This window comes from Scomber japonicus, chromosome 3, assembly GCF_027409825.1.
Source record: "Scomber japonicus isolate fScoJap1 chromosome 3, fScoJap1.pri, whole genome shotgun sequence".
In the NCBI taxonomy this organism is placed as follows: Eukaryota; Metazoa; Chordata; class Actinopteri; order Scombriformes; family Scombridae; genus Scomber; species Scomber japonicus.
The window spans coordinates 20363986-20381524 of record NC_070580.1 but is presented as its reverse complement, the minus strand read 5'-3'; the positions used below and the strand labels follow the sequence as shown (position 1 = coordinate 20381524).

Below are 17539 nucleotides of genomic sequence, written 5' to 3'. Positions count from 1 at the left end.
GTGTGAGTTTGAATTCATTTTGCAAGGTATTCATACACCGTATAATTACATTTACATTGTTTTTTATTCTCCATTCATTATCCTGTTATATCCTGACTGAACACAACTAAAAGCATGGCCATCACTCATCCAAATAATGTGGACATGTTTACACTGTTTAACATATCTTGATTACAATCTGAAAGGGAATTGAAGTTATACAATGACAAAGGTGTAGGGTTAGGGTTAGGGGTTAGGGGTTAGGGTTAGGGTTGCATATTTACTTTAACACTATACTTAAGTACAATTTTGAGATGCTTGTGTATTTTCATTTTATGCTACTTTATACATACACTGCTAAATTTCAGAATCTGGATTTATTGAACTTGTATAGCTATTTATTTAGCAGTTTACTAGTCTAGTTACTTCAGATTAAGATTTTACATACATAACGCTGTGCAATATATCAATATTGTATCGATATTGTGATACTAGATGTGACTAGATATCATCTTAGATTTTGGATATCATAATATAATGATAAGGTGTTAAGAGTTATTTTGGATTTAAAGGCCACGTTACAGTGATATAATCTTATGAATGTACTGTTCTAGCTATTCTATTATTTGTCCTTACCCACCTAGTCATTATATCCACGTTACTGATGATTACTTATCCAAAATCCCATTGTGTAAATATTAAGTGAAAGCACCATAGCACCCTACAATATTGTTGCAATATTGATATAGAGGTATTTGGTCTAAAATATCGCCACTTTGCCAAGCCCTGACATAATGTGACAGGTTCATAAAAGATTACCCTACCCAATAGCATGAATCAGGGCCACCTTGACCAGCTACAACAAAATAGTACTGCTTACATTTTCACTCATCAGTAATAATTATTTTAAAAATTGCTGGTATAATTATTGCTTATATATATTTTATTAAATAAATGCTTTTATACTGAACTTTCAACACTTTACGTGGATTTTGTTGCTGGTACTTTTGTACTTCAGGACTTTCATTTGTAAAAAATGTATTTTGTAGTGTAGTTTTGCTACTTTTACTTGTGTAAATAGTCTAAATAGTTCTTTCAACACTGACAATAGTAGCTCTTTTAATATCTAAAAGAGCTTTGGCTGGAAAAAGAAAAATCCTCCTTGTGTGAAAGCTGAAACGACCACATTAGTAACCAACAAACTACATAAGCTGCTCTAAGTGTCACTCTGCACTCAGATGAGGAACAAAGATCCAGAAGTGCCCCCTGCTGTGTTCTTTAAATACTGAGCTGCACAGAAATAATCCTTGAGGAGCAGCGAGGGTGGAAAGGCACAACAGATTTTACAACTGCATTTGAGTAAGAGCTCACGTTGTATAAGCAAGCAGCTTACTTGAAAACAACTTTATACTTTTAAGTTGAAGTTCAGATAAGACGACTACATGGAAACAAAACTATAAAAGGGGCTATTCAGGTTTAACAAAAACAACAAAAACAACTCCATAGTAACATCTAGGAAAGGAGCGTCTCACCGATGTTCACGATTGTAAAACTTGATGGCACAAATGGCAGATTGTAATAACACGTGAATACCTGAGTAATGGTTTGTTAAATGAGTATTCGTGACGGTAAAGTGATATACTTGCTATTTGCTAATCCCTGTGGTGTGCCCCTGCTGATACAGAGGTTGACTTATTGTGGTGAACACTTATATTACATATAATGATTGATGTACCTGTCAGTTTTGACCCTAAAATGCTTCATTTAAATAGTTTAACACTCACACAACAGCAGTTTTTTGTTATCCTGCTCATAACTTGAAACAATACAGCAATACATACTTCAACTATTTCCTTCTATAAATAAACAGTATATAAATATGTCTTTACTATAAAAGGTACATATATCTGAAGGCAAGTTAGTACTTGTACTTTAAGCTTGACTTTAAGGAGGAGAAGCACATGGAAAGTGATGTACACAGGCAGTGCACACAGAAAAAAAAAGAAGCAAAAAAAAAAAAAAACTTTGGCCCCCTGACAACAATTCACTTTGGAGCTTTAATGAGTAATTATCGAAAATCCTGGACTTGTTGATTATATGAAACAACTTTAACAATATTTGAGTTGAGACTGACAAGTTAATCTGTATTCGTGACTGTGTTAAAATGAGTTTTGCTTCAAAGCACTTTGTCTTGATCACTCATTCACACCCTGTCGGAAGAAAAGAGCCCTAACTTCAAAACCCTGTTTGTCATCTATATGGTGGTAAATTACTTTCCGGCTTACGCCTAGAGGTCCCCCTTGTGGCTAAAATACCTTGCAGTCTGTCAATTAGGTAGTCACATTCAAATCTGCAACAGACAGTCCCCAGCCAGTCATTCTGGTAACTCAAGAATCAATGTCAGTAGATCACTTCTCCCTCAATGATATGGCAGACTTTTGGAGCCAGCTGTGCCATTTCCTTCCAAAGACCACTCCACAAACTGTCAAAGAGCGTGGCAAGTGGGGGAGTAAAAAGGAGTTTATTCTGTCTGTGGCTGGGGCTATTATTGGTCTGGGAAATGTGTGGAGATTTCCATATCTGTGCTACAAGAATGGTGGTGGTAAGTGTTTCTCCTTTTTAATCTCTCAGGTTAGTAACAAAAACTGCAGTTTGAGCATGCGTGCAAACCTGTTTTGTAACTTTTTACAGCCTCTAAACTAGAGCAATAAAGAAACTGGTGGTACATTGATCATTTTTATTATTCATCAAGGTACAATTTAAGCTATTATTTGTTTTATTTTATGTTGGGTTGCCTGTAGAAACTTTTGCTGTAAAATATTGAATGAATATTGAAATATTGAAACTGCTGTATTTAGTCATAATCGCTGTAGGATGTTCAGTATAAAACTTCCCTTTCTGTCTTTCTCTCCACTCCACAACTGATGAGTAAGGATTTGACAGCTTATTAAAGGCTATAAAAACAAATCTACTGCCTGTGTCTGTGCAAAAAAGGAGAGTCACATTCTTTTCTGTTTTTATTTATTCCACACTCCTGCACTCAACACAGAAATTTAAACACAATAAGTTTTAGTAAACCAGATGGTTTACATACTCTAAAATATGATGTTAATTAGTCTCAATGTCAACATTCTGTTTGACTGGTTATAATTAATAGATAACTTTGAGCTGTTTATTTATTTTTTTCTACAAATGAAATCATGATCCTGCTCTTATATGTGAAGTGGAACAGGATAATCAAGAGGTGACCTTGTCATTTCTTTCAAACTTGCATAACAGATAAATCAATTACACAATTCCTAGTTTTGTAATCACGTCAGGTCGGGATGCTGCTGGGAAATTTATGAGTCATATCACAAAACATGTTTCATTATTTACACTGTAAAACAACCTGCTAAGAAGTTACAAAATAAGACCATTATTTAATATTGGCATATTAAAACTTTCCCAGTTGTTCCAAAGACATGATACCCCTGACCTCATCTACCTCTGAACCTGTCCAGCCGAAATTAAGACAACTGTTAACTCTGAGATTTCAGCTTTTTTAGGGCTCTAGATTTTGCAATCGCAATAATTAATGAAAATTTGGGAAATCTCAAAATCAAGTATGCCAGGTGGTGATCTCTAAATGTAGACTCTGTCCTTTGATAAGGTCGTGTGCTATATTTGCAATTTCATAACCACATGTGACTTTTAGATGTGGCTTCAATATTATTTATGTGTTTGTAGTTTAGCATTATATTTATGCAATTGCATTAACTATGCAGCTCTGCAGCTAAATTATGTAAACACATAACATCCTTGAAAAGGAATCTTGGCTGCAGTCACTAAGCCACAATTAGGCTACAGTCAGTGTGTGGATGACACTCACACATCCAAGATTAACACAACTGTGAGTGGAGGGAAGGAAAGACAAGTTATGAGAAAAGTGTTCCAGCTGTTTTTACCAAAACACGTGAATACTTAGACACATTAGAGCTTATCTATTAGTCGATAAGTCAGTTAGTTTATAGACGAATTGAAAATGAATCAGCAGTAAGTCAATTTACTGAGGAAACCTGCCAAACATTCTGGTTTCAACCTCTCAGATATTTATGATATACTGTTTATGTTTTGTTGTAAATGAAATATCTTACTATCACATTTTTTGAAACTTTTGACCAAGCTATTGAAAATGCCACTTTGGGCTCTGAGAACTTGGAACAGGCACTAATGTTTTACATGTTCTACACAATTACTTCCAGAAAAATCAATGGACTATGAAATGTAATGAATCACAACCCACAAGTTATAGCCTACTTACTGTATATTCAACATATTCATATTGATTAGTAATCTAGTACAGATTTGACAAGTCTAAGTATAGTGGTGTTTGATCTAAACCAAGTCTTGATGGCAATTATACAGTTTTGGAGACAAAACTGTATAATTGCCTTTTTTTTCTATTTTCATAAGCGAAATAAAGGTTTCACAAATCTAAAAGTGAGTTTGAACAGCATTAAGAATTTTGCGGAGAAAACGGAGAATCGGTTGCTAAATATCATTATTTATGCCTCCCTTAACTTTCCCCTTAACTCCGACATTGGAAGCTAACTTGTAGCATTGGACATCATTGAAGAGCTAACGCGCATGTACTGACTAACCATTTTCACAGCGATATCATAACGTTGTAGCTAGGTTAGCTGCCAAAAATATTCATACCTACATGTCAAGACTTCATCTTTCTTTTGAGTTAATTTACCCACTTGCTGTTTCAGACGCTTCTCGTCAAAACGCTTCTTGGCACAATGTCGGAAGCAAAATCCACATCTGTGAGGAGGACAATTTCTCAGCTCTTGCTTCGACCCTAAAACTCACTCACTTTACACTGAAATCGTGCTTCATGGCGTCATTTCAGGGTTGTCATTATTTTTTGATTTTCTGACTGATCTATCTCATTTATCTACTGACACTTCACTGTGCAGACCTAAAAAAACAAACGGATATAGCCTACATGCTTCACATTAGCCAATGTCATAAAACCAATTTGTAATCCATCCCATTACACATTTATTTCATATAGGGTGGTTAAATGAGGATTAAGTGTTCATGTCATCACAATGGTTTTGTGATTCCTCAATTGGTCGTGTAAAGTTTAAAATATTGTGCAATATTTGCAATATAACGCCATATGCTTTTAATCTTGATTTAATTGCATTGACTAAGGCATTTGGGCAGTGTAAAGGCTTCATATTTGTTTGTTTTTCAGGCACTTCCAAGTTGGATATATCATTTTTGGAAAAAAATGTTCCCAGTAATAATTTGAACTCTATTTACTGTCCACCATTTTATCTGGGTCTCCAAAATCTCAGTGTGAAATGAAGTATATAGCACCCTTAAAATTCCCACAATGGAACAAAAAATAGATGCTACTGTCTGTTAACATTCACATAATGCAGTGTGTCACATATATGAAAATGAGTCATGCAACTTTGCACCTGTGACTGTGAGGACGATTCATAGGTAACTGTACACTACAGAGTGGATTACCAGGTGTCAGTTATATAGAGTTTGACCTTTTCACAGCAGACATTTTGACATTTCATGGGAAAAGCACATGTTACTAACAAAATGAACATGTCTCTATTCTATTCGAGCCCAGTAAACCCACCATGACTTTGAGCCATCACGCATAATACCAGGACTTTGAAACTCACGCAGCTAAACGGGATTCAGTCATAATCTATTTGATTATTGACACATGTGCTTTTCACACCATAACATGTCAAAATGTCTTCCCTGATAAGGGCGACGATAATCTATGTCTCAGATTAACTCAGATTTCGGTTAATGTCTACAATGAAAGCCAAATAATCATGCAGTAAAAATCTGAAAAGTGTGTGTGAATATGGTAATCTTTGGATATGTGAAGTTACAAGGCTTTATTACTCACAGGTGCCTTCTTCATTCCTTACATCCTGTTCCTTGTGACCTGTGGCATTCCTCTGTTCATCCTGGAGACAGCACTGGGCCAGTATACCAGTCAGGGGGGAATCATGTGCTGGAGGAAGATCTGCCCCTTGTTTGAAGGTGAAGTCCCTGCCAGGACTGTGATGTACTGTGGAGATTTAAGGAAGTAATACTATGCTAACAGTCTATGTTGTTTTCAGGCATGGGATACGCCAGTCAAATGATCATCTTCTATGGATCTATCAGCTACATTGTCATTTTAGCCTGGGCTTTTCTTTACTTTTTCTCCTCCTTCTCCAGCGAGTTGCCATGGGCCACCTGCAATAACACATGGAATACAGGTGAATTAAATTTGTAATTAAAATGTATGGTTTAAACAATTGGAATTTATGTAAACCCAGACTGTATCAGATACATATAGATCTAATAATTGTATAATTGACCATGCATTTTCAGTTTTAACTGTCTATAACAATACTTTGATATATTTCAGATGCTTGTGCAGTACTAAATCACTATAATGCCACTGCTAACCGGACCTTGCCTGTGAATGTGACATCGTCTGTTATAGAGTTTTGGCAGTAAGTTTTTACCCAAAAGTGCAGCAAAGTACAATAGTACCACATCTCAGTGAACAGATTTTATAATGGTAATCTCGCAAAGCCTTGTACTCACATTTGCTGATAATCTATACATCTTTCTTCTGACTTTAGCTGTTTGTTGTGCTACCATAATATCTATCAAACTCTAAACCAGGAACATATCCACATTAATCTGGCTAAGTCTAATAGTTTCTCTACATTTTGGCAAAAAATGCTGAAATTTTCATTCAGTATGGATTTTGTATAGCCATCTGTGATCGACACCTCATGTTGTGCATATTGGGGCAGGCCAATTTTATCATTTGTTTTTTTTTTAAAGTCCGGTGTAGCCACTTCCAACTTGAGAGGAGGTCTAATCAGCCAAAATAACCAAAACACACCTGTGGTGACTGTAACGACTTTCAACTAACTTTGAGTTATACAGCTTTTAGCTGGATTTTATAATCCCAGTTATTTCAACTTGAACATGTGACATGAAATGTGTGTATGAAAAGGCAAACAAGTATGGATGATGAGTCACATCAGTCAAATGTCTTTGTTAATGGTAATTAAACCCAGTCTTAATGGATATAGTGCTATATTGTTACTGCACAGTATTTTTACCCTTATACCAACATGGGTATGTTTCCCATCTCTAAAATCCTTTCTCTCCTTTCTCTTCTTTCTAAAATTAGCCTTTCTCACTTTTTCTGTTAAATGTTAAATTCCTCATACACTCATGTTATATACACACAGGGATTTTTTTTTTTTTTTGGTTGATTAAATCTCTGTTCTTGACTGGGAGGGCATGTACAGACTGTGTTTGATAGACACTTGCATCAATCCCCCGATAGTTCTGTTCTGTCTGTTAGGGCGGGACAATATACTCCTGACGCAAACCCCCAGATCTAATCAACCAGAATAAGTGAAAACAGCTGTGTACCAACGATATCAAAAGGCCTTTAATTGCACATTCAAGCATATTCATTATGAATACATTGCTGAGCTTTAACCTCAGCAGACTTTTCTCGAGGGACTTTTTGACTTGTCAATCACAGATGTAAACTAATATATATATATAATATAACATATGCAAATATGGGAAAACTAAAACTTGGAAAGATTTAAATTACTCAGAAACATTAGAAATAACAAACCATGGCAAGCATAAGCTGTACAGAAGACAGTGCATAGTGTTTGTGTTGTACCATGTTTTAAGCTTTTTAACACTTGTAGGAAACAACGTAATAAAAGCTGCTAAAGGACATGTTAAGATGTCTATTGCCTTAAAAAAACTTTCATGTGGAGTGACAGTACATTGGTCCCTACAGACGACGGGTCCTAAAGATATCCACCGGCATAGAGACGTTAGGAAACATACAGTGGGACCTTTCTTTGTGTCTTCTTCTGGCCTGGGTCATCTGCTACTTCTGTGTCTGGAAGGGAGTGAAATCCACCGGAAAAGTGAGTTTGAAATGCCAAATCTGTATTCAGAAATGTATTGCATATAGAGTTACTGTCATCTTCATTTGTCTTCAATTACTTTATTCTTATGTTGGTGATTCTGTGAGAGTAGAGGTATTTTCAGGAGGCCACTCCCCTACATTGAAATCTAATATGTAAAATGTTCATTTTATTTACCCTACATTTGGAGTGCATGAAGGTACAAGGAAAGCCCCTCTGATCCTGTGCATTTGTATCTCCTCCAACAATGATTTGTCAACTGTTGTCACTTTTGTTTCCCTCACTTTTATGAACACTCTAATGAAAAATAGTTTAAAAGTTGAATGTCATCCGTTCAGTGATCTCAGTAGGAAAATGGGAAAATAGGAAAATGTTAGCAATGGATACTGGGCGCCTGTGCCTTGTGTGAGTCACTGCAATCTCTTGTATTTCTGCCCAGATGCCGTAATTCAAATTCAAATGGATCCTTAGATACAATAAGAGTTTCATTGGTCACAAGTGCTCTTCTACCCTAAAGGTGGGCCGGACCACTAAAACCATTGCATAATAACCTACAAATAATATAATTTATATATATTGTAACTTCACTGTAATAAACCATCTATTTACAAAACAAATGAACAGCCAGAGATTTATCAAGAAAAATGAGCGCACTTTCAACAACATGGCTTTCAAAGAATATTTTGCACAGAAGCTGCTGATTGACAACATTTTGTACAATTTTCAATATCTGAATGGTTTAAATATGACCACAATATGTATTAATTATTTTTTCAAAAGATTGTATTCTGGTCAGGTTGGAAGAAACGTCTCAAGCAGAAAAATCAATCAATCAATCAATCAATCTTTATTTGTATAGCGCCAAATCACAACAAAGTTATCTCAAGGCACTTTACACATAGAGCAGGTTCTAAACCAAACTCTTCAGGTTTTAACTTTAAAGAGACCCAACATTCCCACATGAGCAACAGTGGCGAGAAAAAACTCCCTTTTAACAGGAAGAAACCTCAGGCAGAACCAGACTCAGAAAACTGGAATTACTTTTCTGCAATTTTAATTCTTTGCAAAGTTATGCAGTGGGGGCCAGACTAGACCCCTTGATGGGCCAGTCCGGGCCCACGGCCACGGGCTGTATGTTTGACACCCCTGATGTAACTTAAGGGTTACATCACCTACTGAATTACCAAACATCAAACCAAACCCATTTTATTCACTGTAAATCTATTACATAAAAAATTATGAAAAGCTCAAAGCATACAGGCATATTCTGGTTATGCAGGCTTAAGTGGCACTTACTCTTTGGGCGGGTGACAAAGAACCATTTGGCTCTCACGTGTGCACATGTCTGAACACATTGTGTGCTGAAATCAGTCAAAAACACATCTGTGTTAGGAGGATACAGACCTGACCTGCAGCCACATGCCGTTAAGTCTTACCTGTCATTCTCTATTATGCCCTAAGCATTGGAAGACGGTGTCAATGATGGATATTTTTCACAATGGTGTGAAAAGTTAGCTACAAGCCAAAATTCTCTTCACTGGTGTGAGGTCTGTGATTGTGAGAAAGTCGACTGGAAACGCAGACTGGCAGTCTGCCTGAGAAATGTTAGCAATGGATACTGGGCGCCTGTGCCTAGTGTGAGTCGCTGCAATCTCTTGTATTTCTGCCCAGATGCCATAATTCAAATTCAAATGGATCCTTAGATAAAATAAGAGTTTCATTGGTCACAAGTGCTCTTCTACCCTAAATTTCTAGTAACCAGAAATTAAATTTCTTTCTAAATTTCTCTCTCGGGAAAGTCCTCAGTATCATCCTACTACTATAATTGGAGAGCGGGATATGTGTTGTTCCGTCCATCTGTCTATCTGTCTGTCGAGCCATTTTTCTCGCATTTCATTTCATGTGAACTTCAATTTTTATTTCCATGTTAAATAAATAGTCTACAGTTATACCCTACTTTTTATTTGGGACTCCGGAGCCACAGCAACCTGGGACTATTTTTCCAATCTGCGACGTTAATGCGTAGAGACGCCGTACATAGGGGCGTGAACGGCGGGATGAAAACTTGAAAAGTGACAACGAGAGGAGACATTTATCCACAGTCACAGACATTTTCAACATGCCTAACAAGAGCAAATCACTGTTGGAAAATGCTCGCAATGCTGCCAAACGCCGCATGACATTAATTCAAGGTGGCGAAACTCCAGAGAAGTCAGGTAAGAAACAACAAAACACAATCCACACAGTAGCTAGTGCTAATGCTACAGCTACATTTGTTACTCACCCATACAGCCTTCCAACCATGTAATTATCCTTCCAGCCATGTAATTATCCTTCCGCGACATGAATTCACATATTATGTTCCTCTTGGTCTCAAGGTTAAGATCCTTTTTGTTCCAGAGTTAATAGCTCGCCTAACAAAAACTTTGGTTTATTAACACTCTCTCTCTCTCTCTCTCTCTCTCTCACTCTCACTCTCACGCACTCACACACACACACACACACACACACAACCAACCATTTCCTTTTCAACTGTCTAGATAGATAGATAGATAGATAGATAGATAGATAGATATACTTTATTGATCCCAAGCTGGGAAATTACAATTTAGTCTATTATATTAGGGTGGGACGTGAGGTCTCCACTGAGGTTAAGGTTAAGTTTAGGTTTATTTCAAATACCTTGCATGTTCTCCCTTATTATGTATTATTACATACATTATGGCAGTAAGTTCTGCAACTGCTATACAGGTGGAGGTGTGATGTTAGAGCTCAACTGAATTGTACACATGAAAAATCTGAGTATGTCATGTTTGTATTATTCATTGATTTAATAAAAACACGGAAGTAATTTAGAACGGTATTCTACAAAAAGGCCACCAGGGGGCGACCGTTTTCGTGTCAAAAGCATAGACATAGATACATAGACTCCGCATTGACTGTGGAGAGGCGTGCCTAAAGTGCCGCCATCTTGGTACAGGGCTAGCAGAGGCAGTAGTGCATGTATATCTATGGACGTAAGAGGTACTCCACAATCTCAAAGTAGAATTATTCACTGAAATCTCGACCGATTTCCAAACGGTTTGATTTGTTAAAAACGTGTCTATCTATGTATCTATCTATCTGTCTGACATTTGTAATAAACAACCCGTGTGAATATGTGTTGAAAATTGAGCAATTTTATTTATTTATTTTTATTACAATTGAGTGATGTATGATCACTTTTTAATAGTGCAAACACGTCATTCCTCTATAGACATAATGCGCTGCAGGAGCGAGTGGCCCTGTACCAAGATGGCCGCCGTGTAGGCACGTCGCTCCAATCGGCAGCAGCAGTCAATGCAACGTTTTTCAAGATGGCGCTGCCTAGATTCGAAACTATTGGCTTCCGGAGTAGCCAATAGTTGACGGGTGACGTCACGTGTTACGTCCATTTCTTTTATACAGTCTACAGTCTATGGTTTATAAACAACTTATTCAGCAGAGAGCCAACAACACAGGTCACCAATTCTGACAGTCACAGATTTTGGTATAACACCGGTTAAAATAATTTTTTTCAGACAATACTTGCATAAAATATAAACATTTTCTGAGGTAATGAGTATTCACATTTTCCTCTATCATCACCCATCCTTACCAAGATATAGAAATTATTACTTAGGTGTTTGTTTTTAACATATGACTGTTTTCATTAGCAACTAGATCATACTTCACAATGTGATTATGCATGTAAAGCCTCACCTTTTCTTGCATTGGATCCACTATATTACAATTTAGTCTGTGTGTCATAGCCTATATAAACATTTTTCAGAAGTCCCATTATCTATATATTGACTTTGTTAACCAGTGGTATGTCATCATGCATTATCTCATTTAAAAAAAAACTGTCTTGACTTTTCAGCAGTGCCCTGTGAGGACAATTGATACAGAATGATATAGCAGAGGTCATCTGTCTGATATTTCAATAAATGTACAAATAAACATAAACATATGGCTGCTTCACTTTCTTACCTACCTGCTAGCATTACCATTCTAATAAAATACCTACCTATCTAACTAATTCATCCCACAGCAACTCAATAACAATTCTCATTCACATACACCATCTCATTCACACATGGCCTAACATGTCTTTGGTTATGTGGATCTAATTTCAAACAACTATCGGACGCATAAAAAATGCATTTGAAATAATTGATTTTCAGCTGAGCGCCATGAGAATGATCACCACTGGAAGAGACTGAAGAATACATTGGAATCACCTCAGGTTACAGGTATTCATACTTTCTGATTACCCCAGCTGATTCATCCCACAGTAACAACATTAACGATGATAATTTACATACACAATCTTATTCACAGATGACCTAACATAGCCTTCGTTATGTAGATCTAATTTCAAACAACTATCTGACTCAATTACACTCATAGATTATAATCTACTCAACTGCATAAAAAACACACTTTAATATTTATTTTTCAGCTGAGTGACGTGAGAATGATCTTCAGTGAAAGAGACAAAAGAGGTCATTGGAGCCACCTCAGGTTACAGGTACTCATACATTCTGCTTTACATACACAATCTTATTCATGCATGGCCTAACTGAGCTTGGTTGTGTGGATCTCATTTCAAACTACTAACTTACTCTACTACACTCATAAATTATCATTTACCCAACTGCATAAAAGCCACATTTGAAATATTTATTTTTCAGCTGAGCGACGTGAGGACAGTCAGCAGCAGATGATACTGAAGAGATCATTGGAGACACCTGCAGTTTCAGGTACTCATACTTTCCAGTTAACCCATTAAGACATTTGCCCGTAACCAACATGTGGCCCCTGGTTATGTATATCTAATTTCAGACAACATTCTGACTTTTAAGGTCAACAACGAATGGCAGCTCAGCTGTGGAAAACAACAGACAAAACCAGAAAGAGGAATCAAAACTTCAGAAGAACATGGACAGCTCCACACCAAGTCATGCATGCAGTCCCATTTGATACATCTCACATGGATTTAGTCTACATATCCTGCACTGCTGTTATGTTCCCTTGGGAGACATATAATTGCATGTATTACATAAATTCTATATTAAGATGTACATATCTTCTGTCAACAATCCCTAAACCTTTGTATGGCAAGTTCTCCTCTTTTTTACTCTTTACCTTATATGTAGTCACATATATTTTTATGCTTCACTTTATCTCTGTGCCTCATCAGTGGGGGGTTGTCAGGGCACAAGTGTGGGACACATACTTACTGTGACCTTCATATACAAATATACATTCTTCTCACTGCTTTAATCTATGAGCGTGTGTCTCTTGGTAAGTAAACATGCTGCAGCGCCCAACGGGCACATTGTGCTAGTAAGGAGTAATGTGTTTCATGATTCTGACAGCTGCGTCTAGGGTGTGTTGACATATCAAGGCAGTAAAAGTCACAGAACTGGCGATGCAGTTTAGTTGCAATATTGTGTTTTGGTGTGTTTAAAAACAATAAAAAACAATTACCAACTGACATCAAAGCATCTCGCATATCTCAAGCAAATTTGTCGCTGTACTGTAGACACATTGTGTACATTATTCTGTATATAGAAGGAGTTTCTGCAAATTACGCTTGTACAGGTAGGTATTATTTACTTTCTGACAATTTTTTTTTTTGCTCAAATGCAGGCCACCTACATCACAGCTACATTCCCCTTCATCATGATGGTGGTGCTGTTTCTAAGAGGAATTACCCTTCCTGGAGCTTTCCATGGTATCACGTACTACCTCTATCCCAATCCTGCACGTTTGGCAGACCCACAGGTATCATTCAGCCTATGATCTCTTTAGTGTTCAAATTTATGATCATAGCAAAAGTGTTGACATTCAAATTTTTTTTAACTGGATTTTAGGTTTGGATGGATGCTGGAACTCAGATATTTTATTCCTATGCCATATGTTTGGGATGTCTGACTACACTTGGGAGCTACAACAAGTACAACAACAACTGCTACAGGTGAGCACTTTTTAAAGATGACATTTAAGCCTGACTTTGCACTGATTGTATACTTTTTTAACACAGTTATATACAGACTAACCACTAACATCAGCCCTTGATTAATCTGTGTTACGATGATACAAAAAAGTAATGACAGTGCTTTGTTTCTGATTTACAGAGACTCCTTCTATCTTTGCCTGTTGAACAGCGGGACCAGCTTTATCTCTGGCTTAGCCATTTTCTCAATTCTGGGCTACATGTCACAACAGCAGGGTGTCGATATTTCTTCAGTTGCTGAGTCAGGTATGGTGGTGCATCTGCCTGACACATACCTAGGTCTATATTTTTATTCAGTAGCTCATGTGGAATATTTTTGAATGACTGAATGGGCTACAAAACTTAATATATATGAAGCCAAACATGTCATATTCATTTGTTAGTATCAAAAAAGACACTGTGGCAGTTGTGCTGTACTCACTGTTGGTTTCACTGTGCAGGGCCTGGACTTGTGTTCATAGTTTACCCACAAGCTGTGACCCTTCTGCCGTGGCCTCAGGTCTGGTCCATGTGCTTCTTTAGCATGATCATCATGTTAGGAATAGACGGCCAGGTCAGCTGCAGACTTATGTCTCTCCAAAGATTTCTGCCCATGTTTCTTCTTTTGTTAACTCATTACTATCTTTTCTTTCTGTCATTTCTCAGTTTGCTGGCCTTGAAAGTATCATGACTTCTATAACAGATATCTACCCGTCTCAGATTCGAAAAGGTTACTGCAGAGAGCTTCTTCTGATGCTGATCTGTACTCTTTGCTATCTGTTCGGCTTGCTCTTGGTGTCAGAGGTGAGCAGTGAGAGTTAATTCACTGGTTGTCATGCAAGAAATTTATCATGTGAGAATACGAGCAATTATTGAGAATGAAACACTAACATCAGGAGGAGCTGTCTGCTTGGATGACTGATATCCAAACAAATTTGTCTACTTCAATTATAGGCTGGTGCATACATTCTGCAGATTTTTGATCACTATGTATGCAGTGGTCCCACTCTTCTTCTGATGGCAATCTTCCAGTCAGTGATTATTGGATGGATTTATGGTAAGATACTGTCTATATGCAACAATATCTTAACACTAATTGTACAGCCTTACAACCAAAACTGTGTCTCACTTTCATGCTATGTGCTATATCTATCAAGGATTTGAAAAAATGAGTTGATTTATTGTAACAGTATGTAAGATTGTGCACTTACTAACTTCCACATCAATGTTAGCTGATTTATATTGTTTGATTTACTGTTGTTGTTGTTGTTTTATGTGTGTCTTGTAAGGTATCCTTGAGTGCTTTTAAAGGCGCTTTTAAATAAAATGCATCATTATCGTTATTATTATCATTATTAGTAGTATTAGTATTAGTGTTATACAGGGAATTTGCCTGACCATAAATAATGCACCCTCACATCCTGGGGGCATGCAGGTGTTGAAGAAGCATGTCTGTCAGCAGACATCTAAATCATTTTCTCACTCCTCACTGTGTATGAAGGTGTGCAACTATGCAATAAAATAGACTAAATGGCAGTAAATGTCCTCTAAAGATCTCACTGGAAGCAGTTATGAAACTGTTATAAATCTACTATCGGACTAACTGTCCAATTAGTTACATTGTCCATCTGTTAGGTTACATACCACAAAGAAATAAAGTACCACAAAGGAAAGAATAACATTATATACAACACAATAATTTATGTAGATTATCACGTTGCATTGCATAACATCAGACACTCTCTGTCCACACTGAATCCATTAAATATGAACTTCTGCTACTTCATGTAAACAAACCATGTACCTATCAGCTGCGCATTCAAGATCAGACAAGAGACATTTAGATGTTTAGATGTTTCTTTACTGAAAATGAAACAATATAGCCAACAGCAACTTCACCAGAAACCTTGAGTTCCCTGGCAATCTCCCTCCAGTCACCTGCGGGGGTATCACAGAGATGATTCTTCATTTTAACTAAATTAATCATCATCTGTTCCTTATCCATGATGTGCTTTCAACAAATAGAAACAGGGCATCCAACAAAAGTTCAGCTCATAATGGTGCACTGCATTGCACTGCCTAGCGCTATGTTGCTTGCAGCCAGGTAGGACATTCCAAGAGAAAACAAAGCAATCAAACTGGTTTTGGCGCTAAAGCTTCTTTGCATCACATTCACAGTGATGCAACAGTCAGTTAACCAAACAGTAAATTCAGAATACAATAATGCTCATACAGCTTAGCATGATCACTCGCTTAGTTAGCACAAAATGGATTACTCAAGATGTAAGATTTTTGCTTTTAGGTGTTTTATTACAGAAAGTCAATGAAACCCATGACCAACATAGTCTTAGATTATATTATATTATATTATATTATGTTATATTATATTATATACCTCCTAAAAAAAACCTTGTGGACCCTTATTTTATACTAATGGCAAACACAATAGAAATGTATATGTAATATGTACTGGGTGACTTGTTGTGTATGTTATGTAAATTATAAGAAAAATAGAGAATTCCCTTCATGTAATTGTATAATATGAAGCTGTGCCACAGTTCATATGCTGTGTCTTTTTCGTAGGTGCTGAACGCTTCTATGACAACATTGAAGACATGATTGGGTACAAACCTCTATTCCTGATCAAGTACTGTTGGCTCTATGTCACCCCTACTATTTGCAGTGTGAGTGTCTAAAGAGGGCCAGAACACATGATATTAATATGAATAATCTTTGCTTTGTTCCCACAGTGTTTATATACTAATTTTATATATATATATACTTATAGGGAACACTTGTATTTTTGCTCCTGAGATACACCCCCCTGAAGTTCAACAACTCCTATGTGTACCCTTCATGGGCATATTGGATTGGCTGGTTTTTGGCCATGTCATCTGTTACTCTGATTCCAGTCACTATGATCTGCAAACTGGCTAAAGGAAAAGGGACACTCTGGCAGGTCAGTAGTGTTGTGAATGGGTGACTTGTGATTAATTGACATTTTTAAGAAGCATTTGCGACTGCATGGTTGTTATATTTTTTAACAAAACTGATGTCTTCCCCTAGCGTCTCAAGACAAGCTCCCAACCTGCAGATGACCTTTCAGTGGTGTCAAAGGAACTGGCAAGCATCAGTGCTCCAATGCATGTCATTGATGATTGAAAAAACAGCAATATCTGATGAAATGCCAATCCTTTGAAACAGGGGCAGATTTAGGGGTTGACAACATTCTCCAGAGCCAAGACCACTTTTCATACATGCACAGAATTTAATTGTACTGCTATGTATGTAGGGTGGATTAGGGTAATGTAGGCCACTTTTTGCAATTCTGACTTGTTCACCATATGTACAATTATATCAGCACCTATATAATATCATTATTAAATCCCTGAGATGTTTCCTTGTTAAACCCAGAAGACAAATTTTAGATACTGTACTGTACATATATTCAGAATTTGTAGATTTTGTAATCTGGGGCACTATTTTTTAGGCACAGAAATGTTTTTTTACTTTCTGCATCAAACAGGTTAAACAATTAGTAGCC

The 17539-nt window shown here is 36.9% G+C and overlaps 1 protein-coding gene across 1 annotated transcript; it reads left to right on the top strand.

Moving 5' to 3' along the window:
• The first annotated feature begins 2406 nt into the window (after window positions 1-2406).
• Window positions 2407-17157, top strand: slc6a11a (solute carrier family 6 member 11a). Its single transcript, XM_053315523.1, has 14 exons — window positions 2407-2581; window positions 5914-6048; window positions 6129-6269; window positions 6422-6509; window positions 7841-7973; window positions 13650-13784; window positions 13874-13977; window positions 14138-14262; window positions 14457-14569; window positions 14662-14799; window positions 14950-15052; window positions 16579-16679; window positions 16784-16954; window positions 17062-17157. The coding sequence occupies exons 1-14, from the start codon at window positions 2407-2409 to the stop codon at window positions 17155-17157; spliced, it is 1758 nt and encodes a 585-aa protein (XP_053171498.1).
• The last annotated feature ends 382 nt before the right edge of the window (window positions 17158-17539 follow it).

Bases quoted from the DNA above. Each gene is read 5' to 3' on its own strand.
- slc6a11a (XM_053315523.1), top strand. From the start codon at position 2,407: ATGGCAGACTTTTGGAGCCAGCTGTGCCATTTCCTTCCAAAGACCACT. The intron at 6,510-7,840 runs GTAAGTTTTTAC...TGGTCCCTACAG, and splicing joins TCTGTTATAGAGTTTTGGCA to ACGACGGGTCCTAAAGATAT. The intron at 13,785-13,873 runs GTATCATTCAGC...ACTGGATTTTAG, and splicing joins CACGTTTGGCAGACCCACAG to GTTTGGATGGATGCTGGAAC.